The following is a 21,939-nucleotide window of genomic DNA, read 5'->3' on the forward strand; positions in this document are numbered from 1 at the left end:
TCCTTATTCCGGTCAATTGCTCATGTTCCAGACCTTATTACCAGCACAAAACCTCCTACAAGTCGAGCAGTCGGTTAGAGACCTACTTCACCGTGGCCAACAACACCTACCAGGGACTGACTACTTGTCATGCCTTGATGGCCCAGAAACCTTACGTCGACAGCAATCTCACGGTGGGCCAGAATCTGGAGGTACCGCTTAGGTGTGCTTGCCCGACTTCCAACCAGTCGGTGGCTGGGGTCAAGTATCTGCTCACTTATATGGTCATCTCGGATGATTCCTTATCTTCTATTGCCCAACTATTCGGTGTGGAGCAACAAATCATCCTGCTCGCGAACGAGCTGTTCTTGAATAGCACTATATTCCCTTTCACACCCATTCTTGTTCCCTTTAACAGCAAGCCCAGTAGAATTCAGAGAGCATCCTCTCTGCCCTTATTACCACCTCCCCAGTCGCCCAATCAAACATACGTGGCCAACAAACAGCTCGATTGCAAAAACAACGTCAGCTACGCGTATGGCTATACGTGCAACGGCGTCAAATCCTCTTGCCAAGCCTATCTCACCTTCCGATCCATTCCCCCTTACAATTCTCCTGCCGCCATCGGCTTGCTCTTGGGCTCCGAACCCTCCCTCATTGCCGAGGCCAACAACATATCCAACTTCGCTACCATTTCCACTGACACCCGGATTCTTATACCGGTCAATTGCTCTTGTTCCGGACATTACTACCAGTACAACACCTCCTACAAGTTGAGCAGTTCCGAGACCTACTTCACCGTGTCCAACAACACCTACCAGGGCCTGACCACCTGCCAAGCCATGATGGCCCAAAACCCATACGGCGAGCTCGATCTCCCGACGGGGATAAATCTGAACGTGCCACTTAGGTGTGGCTGCCCGACTTCCAACCAGACGGCGGTTGGGGTCAATTACTTCATCACTTATATGGTCACTTGGGGTGATAGCATTCATGCTCTTGCCCAACTATTCGGTGTGGAGCAGCAGAGCATACTGGACGCGAACCAGCTGTCTGGGGATAGTCTCATATTCCCTTTCACACCCATTCTTATTCCCCTCAAGGGCATGCCCAGCAAAATTGGGAGAGTCACCACCACATCCAACAGAAGGCCAGTATTCGTGGGTGTTGACATGGGAGCCACGAGTGTGACCAGCATTTTTTGTATCGGAGCATAGTCAACCCAAATAAAGGTCTTAATTTTATTCAGAGAATTTTCTTTTCGAAACTTACATTTTGCTACAGACATGCATGAATAGAATTTTAGACAGACATCTTCTTCAAATTATGATCCACTACCCAATCTGTCATAAACTGGTTGGTACCTATCATCCATTCTTGTACACATATAGTTTTTATAACTTTCATGGTACGTAGGAATTATTTGTTATATATATAGTTCCATGCACAACTCTGATTATATAGACATAATTATTTATTGTTGGCCCAAATCTTATGCGCGAGTTGAGGTAAACTTTTTACGGGTTGTCTCGTTTGATAATCAATCATAAATCACGAACGAATCGAATTGAGTTGAACATAAGTTTAATCGAGCCGATTCCAAATAATTGTAGACTAGTGAATAGTAACTGATGAGAAGAATTTTTTTTATTTACCGCCAACACAATCAAGTGATATTTATCCCTATAATTGCTGATCAAAATAACACTGATAATATCCCATTGCTCTATTTTTAACGTTTCAGGCCATACAATCGTTCATAACAAATTACTGTAAAATGAAAATTGGAAAGGTTCCACTAATAAACACGTGCTCAACCAAGAATAATGGACATATATTTATGTACAAAGAAGTTGATGGCGAAAGTTCTGTAGTTTTCTCATTCTAATTTCTTCTGTACAGCTTAACATCTTACGCTTGCTTGCTCAAAAGAAAAAAACAAACCCTTATCATTTTCCCTCAAATCCTAAGCATTGTTTTCAACGTAAATGGCTCTCAAGTTTTGTGAACTTGTCATTTATCACTTGTGACTCAGTGAGACACTAAGATGTAACTTTTAAAATGATTTTGTTACTTGCTCAATTGATTCAATCGGTTCGAATATATAATTTTTCCTAAATTCATTGACTAACATTTATAATAAAAGTTAAAGTGACAAAATCTGAACTTTTATAACTTGAAAATAAAAAGTTTGGATTTAAGCAAGTGTCTGGAGGATCTATATTCCCTCGTAATGACATTATACAATGAAGAAATGAATGTTTCCTGTTCCTGGCAAGTGTTCACTAGGTTTATCTCTGAGATGGCATGGAATTCAGTTCATAATATTCAATTACATCTTATGATTCTCATACTGATGCTTTTAGGTTTTTGATTTTTGTTGCAGTCTTGCTTCTAGCTTTGATAGGATTACATATGCAGCTGTATTGATCAGCAGGCGATGTCTCGGCAAATGAAAGTTTGATTGACTGTCTGTCTGTCAGGGTATTTGTTTAGTTCTAAGTTTACATATTTTCGCTCCCCAGAAACAAGTTTCCACTTACTGAAAGGTTTCTTTGAAGGCTTTTCTGCTAGATTTATAAACTTGTGTTTTATTGGATGTATTATTCCCTGGGCTGGTTTATGGAAACCAAACCGCCGTAAAAAGGGCTTTCAGGTTGACGCGATTTGTACAGCAGCAGTGCCAGTAAATGGGCAAAATTCTGGCGTCAATTCATTTGCATCTTAATTCCCTCCCTCTGCTCACACTGTAGGGAATAAACACCCCCCACTCGAAGAATACGCGATGTGCGGGTTTGAAATCATGCACGCACTCGAAGAGGTTTGAGGCAGGCTTTGCGACCCAAGCTTTGACGGGCTGTGAAGACTACGCAGTTAAGATGGGAAGTGACAGTTACCCCAAATCATATGTAAAAGTCACGTGCCTCTTGCGTCTACGTATTTTTATTCTTTCTTTTACTTAATCCCTGATTGAGAGTGGCAGGACTGGAACTTGGACATAACGATCGATCCAACTAATCACGCGTTGAATTCCTCTTGGTCTCCTTTTAAAACATTAGTTTTTATAAAAACATATTGACAGGTGCAAACGCATTTGAAAAGATAGGACCAGAGCACTGGCGGCGGTTTCGGTAAAACGAAGAAATGGTACTGGGCGTTAAAACGCTAGCATTTGATTCGGTAAGGTATAAAACTCAAATTTTGAATTACAGGAAATTTATTTTCGTTTTCACATTTAAAGACTTACTATTCATCTATCTCATTATTTTATTACAAAATACAACAGATTATTAGTTTGGATTTGAAAATTAGTTTGTAAAATATGTTTATTAGATAATTAAGTTAAAAAAATAGTTGAGAAATAATAATTTAAATATCAAATTAACTTATTAATATACATATAATTATTATAATTGTAAAATATGAAAAAATAAAATAAAAAAAGTTATTATTAAAAAAAATATTATATTATATTTTGATGAATTCTAATAATTAATTTAACGTGAGATTATAGATAAGAAGATTTTAAATTTATGAAAAATATATATTTTTATTAAATTTTGTAGATAACTTTGAGGAAGCAATGCTAATCTTCATAGAGAGACATGGTCCGAGAGCCCAAAAGTCTAACTTTGCTGCCCTCCTCCCCAGTCCAGGCACTGCCTTCTCTCTCTCTCTCTGACTTTGAGTCTGACTCTGTTATGTTTAGAGGTGGGCAGCGGGGCCCCACCCCCGCTGCCCCGCCTCGCCTCCGTTAGGCGGGCGGATCACCCTGCCCGTCGCCACCCGCCCGCATCTGGGGCAACATCCGGGGCGGGGGCGGGCTGGGGTGACCCCCGCCCCGTATATACCCCGCCCCGCCCCGCCCCGCCCCGGATATATATATAATTATAATTATATATAATTATATTATATACGTTATTTACATATATATTTAAAAAAAAAAAAAAACCCAGGCATGAAACGACTTCGTTTCATGCCTGGGTTTAAAATTTCCAGACTTAAAACTGAAACCCAGCCCCCATTTCTCGCCTCTGCCCCCCGATTTCTTCTTCTCCCTCGCAGCCTCGCTCACTCTCAGTCGCTCTCGCCTCTCTCTCTCTCTGAGTTACTTCTCTCAGCCGCCGCCCGGTCCGTCTATCTGCATCGCCATCCCCGTCGCACGACTCGGACTCGGACTCGCACCCGGTTCCTCTCTCTTCATCTCCGAAGGTAAGAAACCCAAATTCGACACTTTAATTTTTTTGTGATTTACATATTTAATGGAGATTGGAGGAAGGATGGGGTTTATCGGAGATGGAGGATGGGATTTTGTGAATTGTGTGTTGTGGAGTTTAGATTGTGCATGTGGTTTGAACTTTGAAATTTTGAATGACTCCCGTGACCCGTGAATTGTGTGCTGTGAATTGTTTTTTTTTTGTTTGCATTATATAATGTGTGTAAATCACTTAATTTCAATATTATTGTGTCTAATTAATTCGGATTGGAGCCCTAAATTAATTTAGGGTTTTCAATCTTTAAAATTGCTATGCACTAGGGGTTTAAAAAATTAATTTAGGGGTTTAAAAACAGAATTTCATGTTCCCTACCAAATTAAACAAAAAAAAAAAAGCACTAGGGTATTTCAAAATTCAATATAATGAATTAAGATGAAATATATATATATATATATATATATATGAAATTATGAATGTCAAGTGGTACTTTTTTTTATTCTACTTTTTTTTTTTATGTTCATTATAATTTATATAGTTGCTATGCTTATAGTCTTTCAAGTTATAAATATATATATATATATATATATATATATATATATTATGAATGTCAAATTCATTTGAACACAAAAGAGAATTTGCATAAACATGTCGTTTTAGTAAAAAGAAAGCATTTAGGGTGACAAGACAAATCCCTCAACAAATTTGGAACATTCATACTAACACAATAATTATGGTGCATGCCCATTATCGATATGGACATCCATCCTTTTGTAAAGCGACCATAATCATTATTATCCATTCATATCAACATCTCATCCCTTGTTTTGAGTTGATTTTTAGACGTTTCATTTTTTTTGTATTGTATTTAATTTCTTTATTTAATTTAATATGCTCGGATGTGATCATTTTTCTTAATATGTTGGTTCAAATTTGTCTGTTTTGAGTTCGGGGAAATAATTAAAATAATACAATAAAAAATAACTAAAACCACTACAAGTCTTTTTATAACTTGAATAATTCATATGTCTTTTTAATGCTTAAAATTTATGACTTTAAATTTTTTACAATTGTTTGATGAATTATATGGTCTAATTTTTTATTCTACTTTTTTTTATGTTCATTATATATTTGCTATATTTTCTATAATTTCAGATTTGTTGTTTGCTTGAGTTGATGGATATGCCAGCAGATTCTAGTGCGAGCTCTCCTTTCCAGGTCGAGGGCACCCCTACCCCTACCCCTACCCCTACACCTACACCTACACCTACCCCTCCTACTCAAACCCCTACCCCTAGCCCTACGGCATCTTGCCCAGCCCCCAAGCCCAGCAAGAAACCTGCTTCAATAGTTTGGAGTCATTTCACCAAACTAGAGGGTGGTGACTCAAGTAACCCCAAGCCAAGTGTAACTATTGTGGGAAAATTTATAGATGTCACTATAGAAAACATGGTACCTCACAATTAAAGGTGCACTTAGAAGAGCAATGCAAAAAAAGTCCAATATTAAGATCATTACAAGACAAAAAAACAATCTAGGCTAGAAATTGGACTTTAAAAAATGGCGGATGAGACTAGTAGGGGTGCAACTTTAAGGGGGTATACTAAGTATGATCCCGATGAGTGTAAAAGACACCTAGCTCGTATGGTCATAATGGACGAGCTACCTTTTCAAATTATTGATGGGAAATGGTTCCAAGCGTATTCTCACTACTTGGAACCAAGGTTTAATATTCCTTCTCGCCACATGGTGGCAAAAGATGTAAAAAAACATTATTACATTGAAAAGGAGAAGTTGAGGGGTCAATTGGCGGATCAATTTGTTTGTCTCACCACTGACACTTGGACATCGATCCAAAATTTTAATTATATGTCTTTGACTGTGCATTTTATTGATTGTCATTGGACATTGCAAAAGAAAATTATAAAATTTTGTAAAATCACCTATCATAAGGGTGAGACAATTGGAAAGGCCTTGGAGGCCGCAATAAAGGAGTGGGGGTTGACCCGAGTGGTTACAGTCACAGTTGATAATGCCTCGTCTAACGATGTTGCATTGGGACATCTAAAGACCTATCTTAGAGAGGCAAAGACACTCATGGGTGGTGAGTGTTTGCATGTGAGATGTGCGGCACATATTCTGAATCTGATTGTCATTGATGGTTTGAGGGATCTTCATGACTCGATTGCTCGGGTTAGGACTGCTGTGAGATGGGTGAGATCTTCTCCTTCGAGGTTGGACAAATTCAAGGTTGCTGCGAGATCTGCAGGCCTAACATCTAAGAGGGGCCTTTGTACTGATATGCCTACACGATGGAACTCAACATTTCTGATGTTGGAGGCGGCCCAAGAATATAAGCTGGCATTTACATTATTGGGTGACGAAAACATCCAATATGTTAAATATTTTGATGATCACGGGAGATTGGGGAAACCCGTAGAGGATGATTGGGAAATTGTAACTAATTTTGTAGAGTTTTTGAGGCTTTTTTACGATGTCACCACGAGGCTATCTGGAACTTTGTATCCTACATCCAATGTTGTATGTCAGCAAATATGTAGGGTAAAAGAAGAATTAGATGACATGGTCGCGGGTGGTCACATTAGGATGCGGGAGATGTCATTGATTATGAGGACAAAGTATGACAAGTATTGGGGAGATTTAACGAAGGCTAATATTTTGTTATATGTAGCTGTCGTCTTTGACCCAAGGTATAAGTTGGATGGCATGATATTTGGATTGGGCCTTGCGTACGGGCAAGTATGGGCAGAGCTTATTGCAGCAAGGGTTCGGGAAACCCTTACTAGATTATTTGATGAGTTTTCCACCCTGCGGGTGGTAATATTGCGGCACCTACACCTACCCCCTCAGCCTCAGGCTCACAGTTTCCTGAAGTCGAGGTTGGGAAAAGACTCAGATTGGAGTAGGGTGAGAGGTATGAGCAGACCCCCTTCCTTCGGAGTTCTGTAGAGGCTCAGCCAGATATAGACAGATACTTAGCAGTAGAGATTCTACCATTTTCACGAGATTTCGATATATTAAGTTGGTGGAAGGTGAATGCCGTGAAGTATCCCATCCTTGGAGAGATAGCCCGCACACTTTTGTCCATCCCTGTTAGCACAGTAGCCTCAGAGTCGGCCCTTAGCACGGGAGGACGTGTATTAGATTCATTTCGGAGTTCATTAGCTCCTGCCACTGTGGAGGCTTTGATTTGCACGCAGAATTGGATCAAGGGAACTCCAATTCATGTTCCGGATGTTCTTGAGTATGAGAAGACCGACGTCGAGGAGGATAGTGATGATCAGTCTGGATCTGGTATTTATTTTAATTTCATTTTCTAATTTCTTATTTTCATTTATTTATTTTCATTTAATTGGTATTCATTAATTTGATTTCAAATTTAATACTTATAGTGATACATGAGACGACGTCTACGGCTACCTCCGATGCAGTATGACTTTGTATTGGACCCACCATTGTCATGGTTTGCACAATTTCTTCCATAATTGTTTTTTACATTTAAAATTTTGTTTCATCTTTATAACTTTTTAATTCTAATTTGTTTTATTTTTAACTTATTAATATTTCAGGTTTTATAACTTATTGACTTTTATGATCTTGATTTTCAGTCTCACAGCAATCGACATAACTCACCACTCAGTGAACTCACCGCTACGGCTCCACCCCAAAATCAAATTGATCAAATTGAAAAATTATGATTTTGTTAATGTATAATTAATTGTAATGTTGCTATAATAGTTAATTGTACAATTTGTAATATTTATTTCTTTTAGAGGAGTTTGTAATAGTGTAATAGTTTATTAGTTCTCTTAATTTGTATAATTGTAAACAAAATATTTTAGCGTAGTGCCTTACTGCCTTAGTGATGATTACTACTTAATTAGTTAATAACGTAATAGTTCAATCTATGATTCTATATATATATATTTTCCTATTTTTAAATCTATATACTTTTTAATCTAAATAATGAGTTCAAATGGCCCAAAAACGAATTATGGGCCCAAAGTGGCCCAAAAACCGATTCTGGGCCATTTAGGGCCCAGAAAAATGTACTGGGCCAAAGGCCCAGTATGGGGTGCGGGGGGTGCAGACGGGTGGGGGTCCACCCCGCACCCCGGCCCAAAGGACAGGGGGACCCCGCCCCGCCATGTGGGGGCGGGGTCCGGGGAGAAATTCCCCACCCCCGCATATGCAGGGCGGGGGGTGGGGGAGGGGTGGCCCCGCCCCGTAGAGGGCGGGTATCACCCCTAGTTATGTTCATCCCTCATCAAACAACCAGAACAGGATCGTAATCCTTTCCGGAGTTATCTGAATGGAGACCTCTAAATTACTGTACTGTACTTGTTCCCTTTTCGTGGTTGTTACTCCGGACATCCCATGTCTCCGTGGAAGCCCAACAAATGTATCTGGACAACAGGCAGCTCGATTGCGTCAACAACGAAGTACATTACACGGATGGCTACTCCTGCAACAGCGTCCAATCCTCCTGCCAAGCCTACCTCACCTTCCGATCCAATCCTCCTTACAATTCGCCGGCCGCCGTCGGCTTACTCTTGGGCTCCGAACCCTCCCTCATTGCCGAGGCCTACAACGTCTCCAACTTTGACACCATTTCCACTGACACCCAGACCCTTATCCCGGTCAATTGCTCTTGTTCGGGTCCTTACTACCAGTACTATCAGTACACCACCTCTTATAAGTTGAGCAGACAGGACGAGACCTACTTCACCGTCGCCAACAACACCTACCAGGGGCTGACTACCTGCCAGGCCATGAAGGCCCAGAACTCATACGGAGTCGGCAATCTCACGGTGGGCTTGAATCTGAACGTGCCGGTTAGGTGTGCCTGCGTCTGGGGTCAATTACTTGGTCACTAAAATGGTCAATTGGGGTGATAGCTTTCCTTCTATTGCCCAACTATTCGGTGTGGAGCAGCAGAGCATACTGGACGCGAACCTGCTGTCTGGGGATAGTGTCATATTCCCTTTCACACCCATTCTTATTCCCCTCAAGGTCAGGCCAGGCAAAATTGGGAGAGTCAGACGGCCGGTATTTGTGGGTGTTGACATGAGAGCCTCGAGTGTGACCAGCATTTTTTGTATCGGAGCATAATCAACCCAAATAAAGGTCTTAATTTTATTCAGAGAATTTTTTTTTCGAATCTATTGAATTCACCGCAGAAAGAAGAATTGCACACCCAGGAGCTACGGTTCCACCAGACAAATGCAAAGGAAAACAAAGCATGCATTTCCAATTCTGATAGGTTTGTTAGTATGCGCTGGCAGGATATTCTTTATTTATTTTGTCTTGCATTAGTTCATTCTTGTAATCTATATATAGTGGTACAAATCATGTATATGACAGATAATACAATTCAGCTTTTTTCCAATTTGAGCACTCTGTTTATCGTCTTCAACCTCTCGTCTTTTCATCTTTTGGCTCTACTCTGCGCCATTCCTAAAAGAATCGTACATTTTCCTATTTTTGCTACAGACATGCATGAATAGAATTTTAGACAGACATCTTCTTCAAATTATGATCCACTACCCATTCTTGTACACATATAGTTTTTATAGCTTTCATGGTACGTAGGAATTATTTGTTATATATATAGTTCCATGCACAACTCTGATTATATAGACATAATTATTTATTGTTTGCCCAAATCTCATGCAAACCCGTACGAGTTGAGGTAAACTTTTTACGGGTTGTCTCGTTTGATAATCAATCATAAATCACGAACGAATTGAATCGAGTTGAACATAAGTTTAATCGAGCCGATCCCAAACAATTGTCGACTAGTATTATTTATTTGCCGCCAACACAATCAAGTGATATTTATCCCTATAATTGCTGACCAAAATAAAACTGATAATATCCCATTGCTCTATTTTTAACGTTTCAGGCCATACAATCGTTCATAACAAATCACTGTAAAATGAAAATTGGAAAGGTTCAACTAATAAACACGTGCTCAACCAAGAATAATGGACACATGAAGTTGATGGCGAAAGTCCTGTAGTTTTCTCATTCTGTACAGCTTAACATCCTACGCTTGCTTGTTCAAAAGAAAAACAAATCCTTATCTGATTTTTTTGTTTTTTTACGAAAGAGAAAGATACCTCAATTTTATTAAAATGTTTTTAAATTTAACTTACATACAAGGTAACGGCCAATCAGGATGTTGTTCTTGCTTTGGCTAATTCTCCATGGATCACGTACCGAAATGTTGAACTCTGTGGTAGCCAATGGATGCATTTATCAAGCCTTCCCTTCATGCATTTTTTTATAGCCTTCTGTTGAACTTCTGACAGATTCTCACTTACCGTCTCTAAGAGGACATTTATACTTAGTGACATATCTTTCGCAAAGTAGTGAAGGATTTTTGGCAGGAATATCTTCGTTTCCTTGTTGATGCGAACACTTGCTTGAATGTACTTTTCTTTAGCAAGTCTGAGATCCTGAAATATATTCTTTGCTGTGTAAGCTCGAACCTACGTCCAAGAAGAAATGTCACTACATCAGAATATAACTGCACAAGCCTTCAAAAGTTTCAATACATATAGTTTCAATCACTGATTATGAAATTAGAAAATGTTAGCATTCCCAAATTTGAAGAAGAAACATTCATACCGCTGGGTCAGAGTATGTCCCTGAACATAGCGCAAAATGAACGAGCGGCTCAGGATATTCCAAGGAATATACATGTCTCATGCTTCCAGTCTTGAGTTTTCTTCCTGGACAAAACAGCGATTGCAGCCACTGCATTCATGCCATTTAAAAGAAAACATTACACGTATGAACTGTGCCTTTTTTTTTCCCTGGTGCTTCAAATAACCACGTGCGTTGCATTAGCAGAACGGACATCCACTTAGCTTGAAGTTATGTTAACTCAATGTAATATGCCTCGAATTTCCTCAACCCCAGCAGATATTAAGGCAACTCACTGCAGAAGACTGAGTGCTCTTCATTGCACCAGAGTTGATATGCAGCTCTTCAACAAAATAATAACACTAGGCACCTTTCAGAAAAGGAGGACCAAATAATATTCACCCATTAAACACAGGAGCACTCCATGGTAAGGATGAACGGCCACACCACTTGGAGTTATGGAGTACCTTGGGAGACTAATCCTCAAGCGTACTGTAATAGAAGCATTAATCCAAATGCAGAAGGCCTATTTAGGTGAAGAGCAACAGTCAAGAACCTTTACAATAAAACGCTCACCAAATCCACTCTAACGGAACCCGCTACTCCAAACTATTTAAAAGGGAGGGGGTTTTAACTTCTTGGCACTCGCGGCTTCCTACACCGAGTCATAGAATACTATTAACCTCCCCACTCAGTCTCTAGATGCCTTATTTGTCCAATAAGGCTGAAACACCCCAACCATCATTCTATTTTTAGGTGATGTTACCAACTTGTGCAAACCCTCAAGCACTGAGCGACACAATGAAAGAAACAGAACAAGGAAACGTTTGCCGGTTGGGATGGAGGTCATATATGCTTTCGTGCAATACATGGTGAATATAATAAAAACAATCCACATATGTTATGTGTGTATGCATGATATTTGTAGAATTTTGATGTAAAAGGCATACCGAGGCTGAGTGGTGTGATCGAATTCTTAAAATGGAGCTTTGTATGTCATGGGCATTAATGCAATGCCCACCCACATTGTATGCTGCCTGAAGATTAACGAGTTTTGAATTACAGAAGCACCTTAACTGATAGTATATGATGAACAAATTAACAATAGATTTATTGTAATTTTCTACCTTCAAAATGGAGGTACATTTTACACGATTGCCAATCCCATATGCCAAATATGCCTGCAATAGAAACCTCATAAGCCTCACCGGATATGTCTTTACTAATGTAGCCAATAGCACATGGGCTTATGACAGAAAAACAAGAAGTTAGATTAATTGAGAAAAAGAGTCTACTAATCTCAGAAAAGATGAAATGTTTATATCTCACTCCACTATTAGCACTATGGTGAATCAGTATGGGGCATTGCTAGAGGGCTGATCATGTAGCATTGTAGCACCTATGCAGGGGGTTTAGTTTACACGTTCAACTGAGACGTTTGCTATGGCTACTTAAAATAATAGATGACTGCAACCATCTGCTGTGAAAAGGTAAGAGAAGATAGATATTGATGCATGACATTTGCAGGATTTCTTGTCAACTCGTTACTAGCATCTCCACTTCATGACATACTATTCTGTTTGTACAACATTTCCATTTCATAGCACCAATTTTTATTCTAAGCTAAAGTGAAGTTCAATTTGAGAGCCATACATGCATCACTAAGGCATTATGAATATTGATCCAGAAAGCAAGCTTCTCCTCACGTTTCATCCTTCTCGGGTCAGTCATCTCAAGACATCGAACCAATGACCTACACAGCAATAAAATACATGAGAACAACTTTGAAGGAATACCACTACTTCTCTCTAACAAACAGTTTATCAGTTCTAATTTTCCTCCTTTTCGTCTGGATTATAGAATAAAGCAACTAAAACAGACACCAGATCCGGACTACCATATTTTTCTAATATATATGTCCAATCATGCTAGTTGACTCTGGTGAAGTATATGTGCACCACCTGAAATTTTGTAGCATTTTAACAGTAAAATTGTAACTATCATCATCCAAACATATGTTCAGCACTTCTACCATTGCAGCATATGGTCCAACATCTTCTTTATCCTCATTACCATGTGGACTCCAACTATCACAGGGATTCTTAGAGGAACATATAGTCGAGGAGGACAAGGATGAAATTGGAGAAGCCGGCAAGCCTAAATGGTTAGGAGGGCGGTTCGCAAGTTTGCAGTATATAGAAGATATGCATCTCACAATATCTTCAGAAAGTCTATCCGGAGAGTTAAAGCTGTTATCAAGGCAAGAAGCAGCAAGGTGATATGCTAGGCAGCGATGACCAGAATCAGCTTTTTTGCAGCCCTGCAGGTTATCACCAAACACAAATTCGTCACTAGAAACTTGTATAAACGATATGCATCTCACAATCTACATATATAGTAGTATAGGGGCACACACAATTTTATAAATAATTGTAAGCATATATGAATAATTGGTTCTGTCAACCAAATCTAGGTTAGAGAATGGAGGTATTTTTACCCTTCGAGATTTTGAATTTAGACTTGCAGCACAACTCTGATTATCTGAACTGACCCAACCATGTGCAGGGGACATTTTCTCCTGATGGACTAAACCATCTTTGGACACAGTTGGCTCCATATTTTTATGTGATTGATTTGATAAAATTTTTGGTGATGATCCTATCTTGTATTGTAAATGGGGTTCAGGCGTATCTGAGGATTGATGCCCTTCAAAAGCTGTCCGATAGAGTGAAAGAATATGACGCTCCAAATGTATAATATCAACTTCGAGTGTAGCAATCTCCTCCCTCAATTCTGAAGAAGACTACATTTTCAAAGTCCAAAGGTCAAAGTCAAATATTAGAATACATACAACACACACTAGAATGATAGATAATAGCTTCATCTGTTGTTCGAACGAGATTATTGAAGATGGTAACAAATTGTCAGTAGTTTGAGCAGTGGCGTAGATTCTGAGAATAGGTTACTTGAAAAAAATATCAGAAATTGCAGCCCAGAGCCCCAGAAATGCATAGGAAGTTCTGGGCAATTCATTGGTTACTATCATCAGTCTCTTATAGTTGTCTATGGAGATGTGTAATAATACACGAACCTTTGGAGTTGGAGTGCCGTCAAAGGGAATAGAGTTTGAACGACCCACTGCCTTCTTGTAATCCCAACACAGGGAAGAAGCCTGGTCAGGTAATGATCGCTCTGACTGCACAAGCTGTGTCAAAAGATACAGGGTGTTGATGCAAGTTATGATTATGCATATATACGTGTCAAATAAAAAAAGCTGGTTTCCTTTGTTTGATATCAATTCCACAATCCTCATAATAAGGAAGTTTTCATCTCTACTCTATACTTCCGTGAAACAAGCAAAAAGGGGCATGTTTTGGGTTTGGCGTATTACATTTAATGGGGTTGTATGGTCCTCTTCGAATAAGGGTGTCTATTCCTCATGGACTGACTAACTGGAGGTTACAATGTCAGTCCAGCATGGATGTGGAAGGTTTTGATCCTTTTAGCCTCTCATAATATTTCAGCAGGGACATTGAACATCTTAGCAGGTCAATTTCTTTGCGTTTGTCCGCCCAGGTGCCAATACAAAGCATTGCGAGGTATGGCTCACCAGCTACCCCGGTTGGAATTACTTGGTCCCATTCATTTATCAATAGGATAAGGATAATTGCAGAAAGAAATACATCCAAGAGTTGGCTCTGGAGTAGCAGAAATCAAAGTTTTTCAGAACCCGGTCTAAAATTCCTGAATCTTAGATTTTCCCACAAACAGAGCCTAAGCTGAAGGTGAGGAAATTATTGAACCCATCAACATCTTCATTTGAAAAATTGCCAAACGTTATTAAGCCAATGAATCTCGAGCATCAGTTGCGAAGAATATCTTACGACCACTTGATGAGCAAGCAGGCAAAATGTGAGATTACTTACAGGACAAAAATAGGATGACATTCCGGGTGACATATTTAGCATGCTTCCAGGCAGTCCATTTTCACGAATACTGCAAATAAACCGAAATCATAGCAGTAGAGAATAAGATCCATACGTTGAAGCAGTGGCATGGGACCAACTGCACTAGGAAAAATGTTCAATTATGGCAAGCTTACTTTGCGAAACTCAGGAGAGAAGGAGAGCGGCAAGAAGAGGAGGAAGAACGGCAATTCACACTCAGCATCCTCTCTTCTACAGAAACCTCTGATAGATCAATATCAGCGACTAGCATTAAAAAATGCAAAACAGTTTGCAAGATAAAGATGGAGATAAGAGGAACATAAGCATTAGATGAAGATGCCGAGTTTGAAGGATAAAAGAGGAATGGAGTTACCTAGTCCAAAGCTGGGAGTATCAAATGCTCCTACAACTCCCTTCATAACTTAGAAGGCAACTATTTGTATTCTTAGAGAGAATCCTTCAACAGTTACACCCATGCATATATCATCAATTAATGCCTGATAGCCAGAGAAGAAATGAAGGAGCAGTCAAAGTGGCTGGCATTGCCAGTTACAGCAAGGCAAGGCACTGGTACCCACAAAAACATTTAGACATGTCCCTAGCAAATGATTTTCAAACAACAAAACCAAAAACTATTGATTAGCCTTTGAGGAAAAACTGGAAAAAAAAAATTAATTAAGTAAAAGCGTGAAGCATGAGTAATAGGCTTTCAATCCACCAATATCTCTGAGAGAGGGGAAGACCCACCAAGATGGGTTGAGTTGGGTATTAAAAACAAACAATTATGAGTCATTGAGGGAGAGCGACTGTCATTGACTCAGAAAATTATAATTAAGGATGAAAAGAAAAACCTGAAGAATCATTAGATTAGGTGGGAGAAAGTAAGCAGTTATGATTACAAATAGCAAGAAGGGAGCAGGCGTTTTGGTACTGTCCACCCCATCCCCACTGCTTTAATTAAATCCCCCGCATGCAATTGCAGCCCACTACATCTACATGGCGTAAGTAAACATACATACTGCAAATAAAGCAAGCCTTCCTCTGCATTGTGCAGAAACGATTAATACAATAATTCTCTGCATGCATCCACCAAAAATTAATGCTTATATTGATTCCCAGACTAGTAATGCAATTCTCTCATTAAATTATTCTGAAAAGCAGTTGGTATGAACAACAAATGAAGCACTTCCAAATATATTTGAATCAAAACAATTTCATCCCCGAAGTTTGAAGGGAGAAATAATCAACAAAGATAATCTTAAGGGTTGATTCAAGTGGTAAAGATTTTGGATTTGGGGTATGCTTCTTTAAGTCTAATGTTGAAATCCTCTTGGCTGGAAATAATTTCTGGGTGAAAATTTTTTCTTTAAATTGTTCGAAATGCACTTGCAAGAAATTCCTTGCAGATGATCTGTATCCAAAATTAATTGACGCTATTCTCAGACGCTGGTAATAAAAAATAATAATAATCAACAAACATAAATAATAGTGCAACCGACATCCACACAACAGCTGTTTCTGCGATTGAATAGACGGGTCCATATTCGTTAAATACGATAAGATTGAATTACCTAGAAAGCCCGTCTCTATTCCGAGTTTCATGATTTGAATTCTCCTTCAGACTGCTGCTGACTTTATTGATGGTACTAACGAAAATGCTCATAACCATATAATTAATCTTTGAAAATGGTGTCATGAAGTTATCTGGCGCCATGGGCCCTGCCCCCCATCAAGAGGAAAATGTAGGACGGAACAAGTTTCCGTCGTCAAGAGGAAACCCAATGCGAGGAAGATTAATAAAACAGCAGCTTTCATGCAGTCGTATAAGCATTTAGTACTCTCCACCAGGTCACCAACCAGCGTCGGATCAACTTTTTGTCAATTTATTGTCCAAATTCTGTCACTCTAAAATAATTTAATAATATTTATAATTATTTGAATAATTTCTTCGAATATTAATATTAACAAGTTTTAATACATAAAGTTAAGATAGAATCATTGCCAAAATGTTCAAGAAACTCATATTGCTAACAGTGACGATCCAGAAATTCATCTTCAGATGGGATGAACAGGAACTGGTGTTATGATAATTAGATTTTTATAATATATTTTATATTTTATATTTTACCTATAATATATATATATATATATATATATGTTTTTTATATTTCATCAGGTCTTTCAACGAAATCACAGTGGTCCAAGTGGTTAGGAAGTCCATTAAGTATGGCCAGCCCATCACCTTTTTAATACGGCATTCTCAATCTCCCCCATCGAAGGGCCCATGTTTGATGCAAACCAATCACAACACAAGCCGACCACATTTCTGTTTCAATGCTTAAAAAAAAAAAGCATTGACTGGAATCCGGATCTCAAACTTAGGCTGAAATTTGGACTGGATTAGTTCGGGTCAGACCCGAATCGGAACTTGAATAAATCCAAATTTTTTTAAAACCTAGATTCCTGGTTCTGGTTTTTATTTATTTTTTATTTTTTTTAGTGTTTTGATGTTTTTGATTGTCCTTAATTTAAGCATTCTTAATTTGATTGGATTTCTTTAGTTGATCATTTACATCATGATCATCGTCAATATTATGATGTGTACAGATCTTTAGAAAGTATTTATAGTTATCAAAAGCATCATATGCACAACTGGTGTACGTTTGATCCCCCATCACTAGCTCCATGCATGCCAGGCTTTAAGCAAAGATATTTCTTTTGTGCTCCTTTTAGACAAGCTTTACGTAAGTTAAGATTTTCTTGATCAATGTTATCAAGCGCTATCCCATTAATTAATTTAGCTGGTAAACCAGTTACGTGGCATGTCTCATTAAATTAAGAATGCTTAAATTAAACATTCAAATTGAAGAAAAAATATTGGGTGCCGGGTTGTAAATTCGGATTCTGGGTTTAAAATCTAATACCCGGACCGAGGGGTTTTGCAACCTGGGTTCTAGCCTAGAACCTAGAACCGGAATCCAGTATCTTGGGTTCCGAATCGGGCCAAAAAAAATTCCGGACTAGATGAACGATCATAGTTGAATGGTGCTTATAAAATACAGAATTATTTAAAGAAAAATGCTATTGTTTATCCTCCATTTTATAATTTCCAACCATATTGTTCATTTTAAATGAATATTCATATAAATAATAGACATATAAAATCATATAAAATGTACATAGTACATCATTAACATGTATAAGCGAAGATAATAAAGTTTAGGATGAAAAGTATCACTAATCTTAATCGATCTAATCATTTAGGGGGGGAAAAACAGTTGTTCTGATATATATTTTGACTCTCTCTAATATTTCAATAAGACAAATGATTTACAATGGTAATATCTTGTAAATATATCGTCAACACACATCCATACCCCCAAACTAGTACGTACGTGGACAATACGAAATAACGAAAGAAGCTTGCACCATTAATGGGGGGACATGCAGGAAAAGCGTGAAGAGAGACAGAGGGAGAAAAGGCAGAGAAAAATTAAGTCAGGATGTGTGCCTCTAGCTAGGGTGGTGATCCAGTGGTCCTCCATTTTAAAGCACTTGCCCACTAAACAACTCGCATGAGCTCCCCAGGCAATCTCCCATGTGGCTAAGGAATAAAATCCCCAGCATTAACCACCAAACACGGAGTTCTACATATACATTATACATATATATATATATATAGAGAGAGAGAGAGAGAGAGAGAGAGAGAGAGAGAGAGAGAGGGAGAGAGAGTGATGAGCCCTAGCTCTCGATCGTATCGTACGATGGATCGGATGAGATAACAGCACTAGAAGATATTAGGTCAGATATATATTCAGGTTTGCTAGTTAGCTAGCTTTCTAGGGTTAAAAGTAAAGGCATCTACAGAAGAGAAGTAGGAAATTAGCATGGTGGAGCCTTTTGTCTTGGTGATCAATAGGCAATTTACTCGTGTGCATGTCCGTATCTGTCTATCTTATCCACCTATTTTTTCCTTCACATGCACAAAGCGAACTATAATGTTCTGATAATCAAGCAAATTAAAACACACAGATATTCGAAGACTCTTTTACAGGGGACACAAAACAAATCAATCACACTGCGCTGGAAGTCACTATATATATATATATATATATACATGTTGCATGTAACAACAACAAATCAACAGGGCCTTCAAAAAATAAGAAAAGAAAAGAAGCAATAATTTAAAGGTGGGTGCTGTAGTCAACAGTCAATCAGATAAACATACATGCATGGCCTCGGATCGATGCCTCAGTTTATGGATGTGCATGGCAACAGGGAAGAAGAAGAAGCCAAGAACAGGCTATAGTATGTCACGTGTGACGGGACAGCTTGATCCATCGATCGACTTATTGGGGTTCCTCTGGCACCAAATTATCCTAAAGTTGTTGCTGGATATCATAATTAACCACAAAAATAATGCAAGACAAGGCTTCGGGGCCTGCAACATCGGTCAATTCTTCAATAATCTTTTTCTTTTTTTCATTTGATCTTTTCCAATGATCCATTTTCCCAGGCCACGTCGGGGTGCTAGCTGAGCCTGATCATGATCTGGGGATCAATATCATTCTCGCATTACACAGCAAAAGAACGGTCAACTGAAAGGCTCATGTGATGCGTCGTTTTACAAGGAAGAGGCCAACAAACTGATAACAATTTTTCGTGCGTACAACATCTCCCGGCCTTCGCCGATTCTATTGGCCTGTAAATTAAATCCATCAAAGTCTCTTCTAGAATTCTTCATGTCTATATAGTTGGATTAACTAGGTCTCTCCATCTCAATTTGTTATTTCCCAAATTAAATAGTTCATGAGATTTTCATTACCTAACATTTTCTCTTTTTCTTTTTCTTTTTAAATGAAGTAATAGCAGACGACAAATATATACTTAATTTTTTTTGGATTCGATTCTAATTGATTCTCTTAGTGAGAAATTAAGGTGTTGCCAATTGATCCAAATAATCTTCGCAACAAATATATACTTAATTAATTATGATTAAAGTGGCCGGAGACTGTGATGATGTGATTAAATTTCAGCAATTTAATATGAAAATGTACAATAATATTGGAGGTGTAAAAAACTCAAAATTTTATCATTAATACCCTAAAAATCTAGAATATCTTCATCAAATCCTTCTCTCGATCGAGGTACCATCCTGTATAGTTTCTGATTATATATATATATATATATATATATATATATATTATATACAGATACACACACACAGACGTGCAAACACAGATATATATATATATAGTTCTTCTAGGTACAGGCGGTTTGGTGCATCAACCGTGTACCAATTGCTTAGGTGGACTGCTTTGTCATATGCAATTTTTATATTAAAAAAAAAAGATGGGAAAACACGAAGAGAATAGAAAGAAATAGAAGACATCGGCTTCATCTCCCTTCCTCAACGCAGGCCACTAAATCTTCAGATCCCTTCATCTCCCCCAAATCCAACCCCAAATCTCATTGAACTGAGTCACAAAAGAGATAAAAATGAAAACGATGATAACAATAGCCAGAGGTGAGTAAACGATAAAAGAACACAATATCTTAACCCATAAAACTTGAGGAAAAAAAGAGTGCCACAATTCTTTCCTCATTGCTCTGAGAGAGACATTTTATGAGATCTTTCAGTCATTTCAAAAAACTTTTATGCTTCCTCATTCTCTACCAGTATCCCCTTGCATGCTCTAGAGCATATGGAAGATATCCCAGCATTTTGGTGATTTCAAAAAACTCATTTATGCTTCTTCATTAGTCTCTACCAGCATACTCTTGCAAGCTTTGCAGCAAATGAAAAACTAATTCCCGACATTTCATGAGATCTTTTGGTACTTTCAAAAAACTCTTTCATGCATCCTCATTAGTCTCTACCAATATCCTCTTGCATGCTTCGTAGCACGTAAAAGAAATCCCGACAGCAGGGACCAACTTCATACAGCTAGGGCCAAACTCTCTATGTAAACCCCAAATCCCTTCTTGTTCAACGGAGCTAGAGAATGTGATTGTGGAGGAGATGAGTTTCTTGAAATCTCTAGAGAATGCTTCATTTAATTTCTTGACATTTCTCCCATCTCATTTTCGATTTTCCATCTCCCGCACGTTTGAAAATACCCCATTTCGCAAGCCCAAAATGTTCTGTCTCATTTTGTGGGTCCTATGCCATGTACGCGGGGTCAAGGGGTGCGCGAAGTCGCTTGCATTTAGAATTTTCCATATATATATAAATTATATGCAAAAGCTAGCTTCAATTATATGTGAAGATCAGCACAATTTTAAATTTAAATTTAATTTTAATTTTTAAACAATGAATTTACCATTTATATTTTCTTAATCTTTTAGTAGATCCAGTTATTTGCAAAATATTTGGCATATGAAAAAGGATAAAGCATATATATACAGCCGGCGTTGCCCAATTCTTATGACTCATAATTTATTATTACTACATTCCATATTTTTTTTTTCCCTTGGTATAGAAAAGGGAAAGTTAGTAAAACTATAGGTTGAAACTTTCAACCTAATTAATATGATATCATCGTAGAACCCCTACCGATTGGCGTCTCATGTTCGGCGAGATCCTGCAGGTTGCAGGTCATGTGTTATATCATGATGAACCTGTTAACCAGGATTGTATGAGAAAGTGATCAATGCTTAGAGCATTCACATTGGTTTGGTCAAATGAAAAAGTTAGTTAAAATTTACATAATTGATGTCAAAAACATCCCCACATTAGATTGGTTAAATCTAAAATAAAATGTACTTCTGCTACAGTGGTTGACTAAAGATGAAGAACCATAATTGATTTACTAAATATTAAAATACTAATTTCTCATTCCAAGTAAATATTAAAATATTAGTTTCTCACTCCAAGCAAAAATACTATGTAGTTTGTAATTAAGAAATTTAGATCGAATTTTAGATGAGTTTAATCAAATATTTTTTGTTATTAGCATTAAATGAATTTTAAAAATATGATTTTTTTAATATTCATTTAATTATAATATAATTATTATTAATATTAAATTGGTAGAATTATAAAATGTGATACAAATAAATTAAATAATAAATTATTAATTTAATAATTTAATAATATTTTATTATTATTATATAGAGAGTGAATG

At 38.0% G+C, this 21,939-nt stretch overlaps 1 protein-coding gene across 4 annotated transcripts; it reads right to left on the bottom strand.

Annotated features, from left to right (window-relative positions):
* Positions 1 to 10,321: 10,321 nt before the first annotated feature.
* LOC121259929 lies at positions 10,322 to 16,671 on the bottom strand. Of its 4 annotated transcripts, none has more exons than XM_041161745.1 (12): positions 16,384 to 16,670; positions 15,186 to 15,309; positions 14,968 to 15,043; positions 14,792 to 14,861; positions 13,957 to 14,070; positions 13,363 to 13,668; positions 12,827 to 13,185; positions 12,519 to 12,618; positions 11,993 to 12,046; positions 11,816 to 11,902; positions 10,848 to 10,976; positions 10,322 to 10,708 (listed from the first exon to the last, which is right to left on the bottom strand). In XM_041161745.1, exons 2-12 carry the CDS (start codon positions 15,229 to 15,231, stop codon positions 10,391 to 10,393), a joined length of 1,659 nt encoding a protein of 552 aa, XP_041017679.1. In that variant the 5' UTR covers positions 15,232 to 15,309; positions 16,384 to 16,670; the 3' UTR covers positions 10,322 to 10,390. The 4 variants fall into 4 exon arrangements, with proteins under 4 accessions (XP_041017679.1, XP_041017676.1, XP_041017678.1 ...); XM_041161742.1 differs by having other exon boundaries at positions 14,968 to 15,055; XM_041161744.1 differs by having other exon boundaries at positions 14,968 to 15,055; positions 15,186 to 15,410.
* Positions 16,672 to 21,939: the final 5,268 nt, after the last annotated feature.

Source organism: Juglans microcarpa x Juglans regia, chromosome 4D (genome assembly GCF_004785595.1).
Source record: "Juglans microcarpa x Juglans regia isolate MS1-56 chromosome 4D, Jm3101_v1.0, whole genome shotgun sequence".
Lineage (NCBI taxonomy): Eukaryota > Viridiplantae > Streptophyta > Magnoliopsida > Fagales > Juglandaceae > Juglans > Juglans microcarpa x Juglans regia.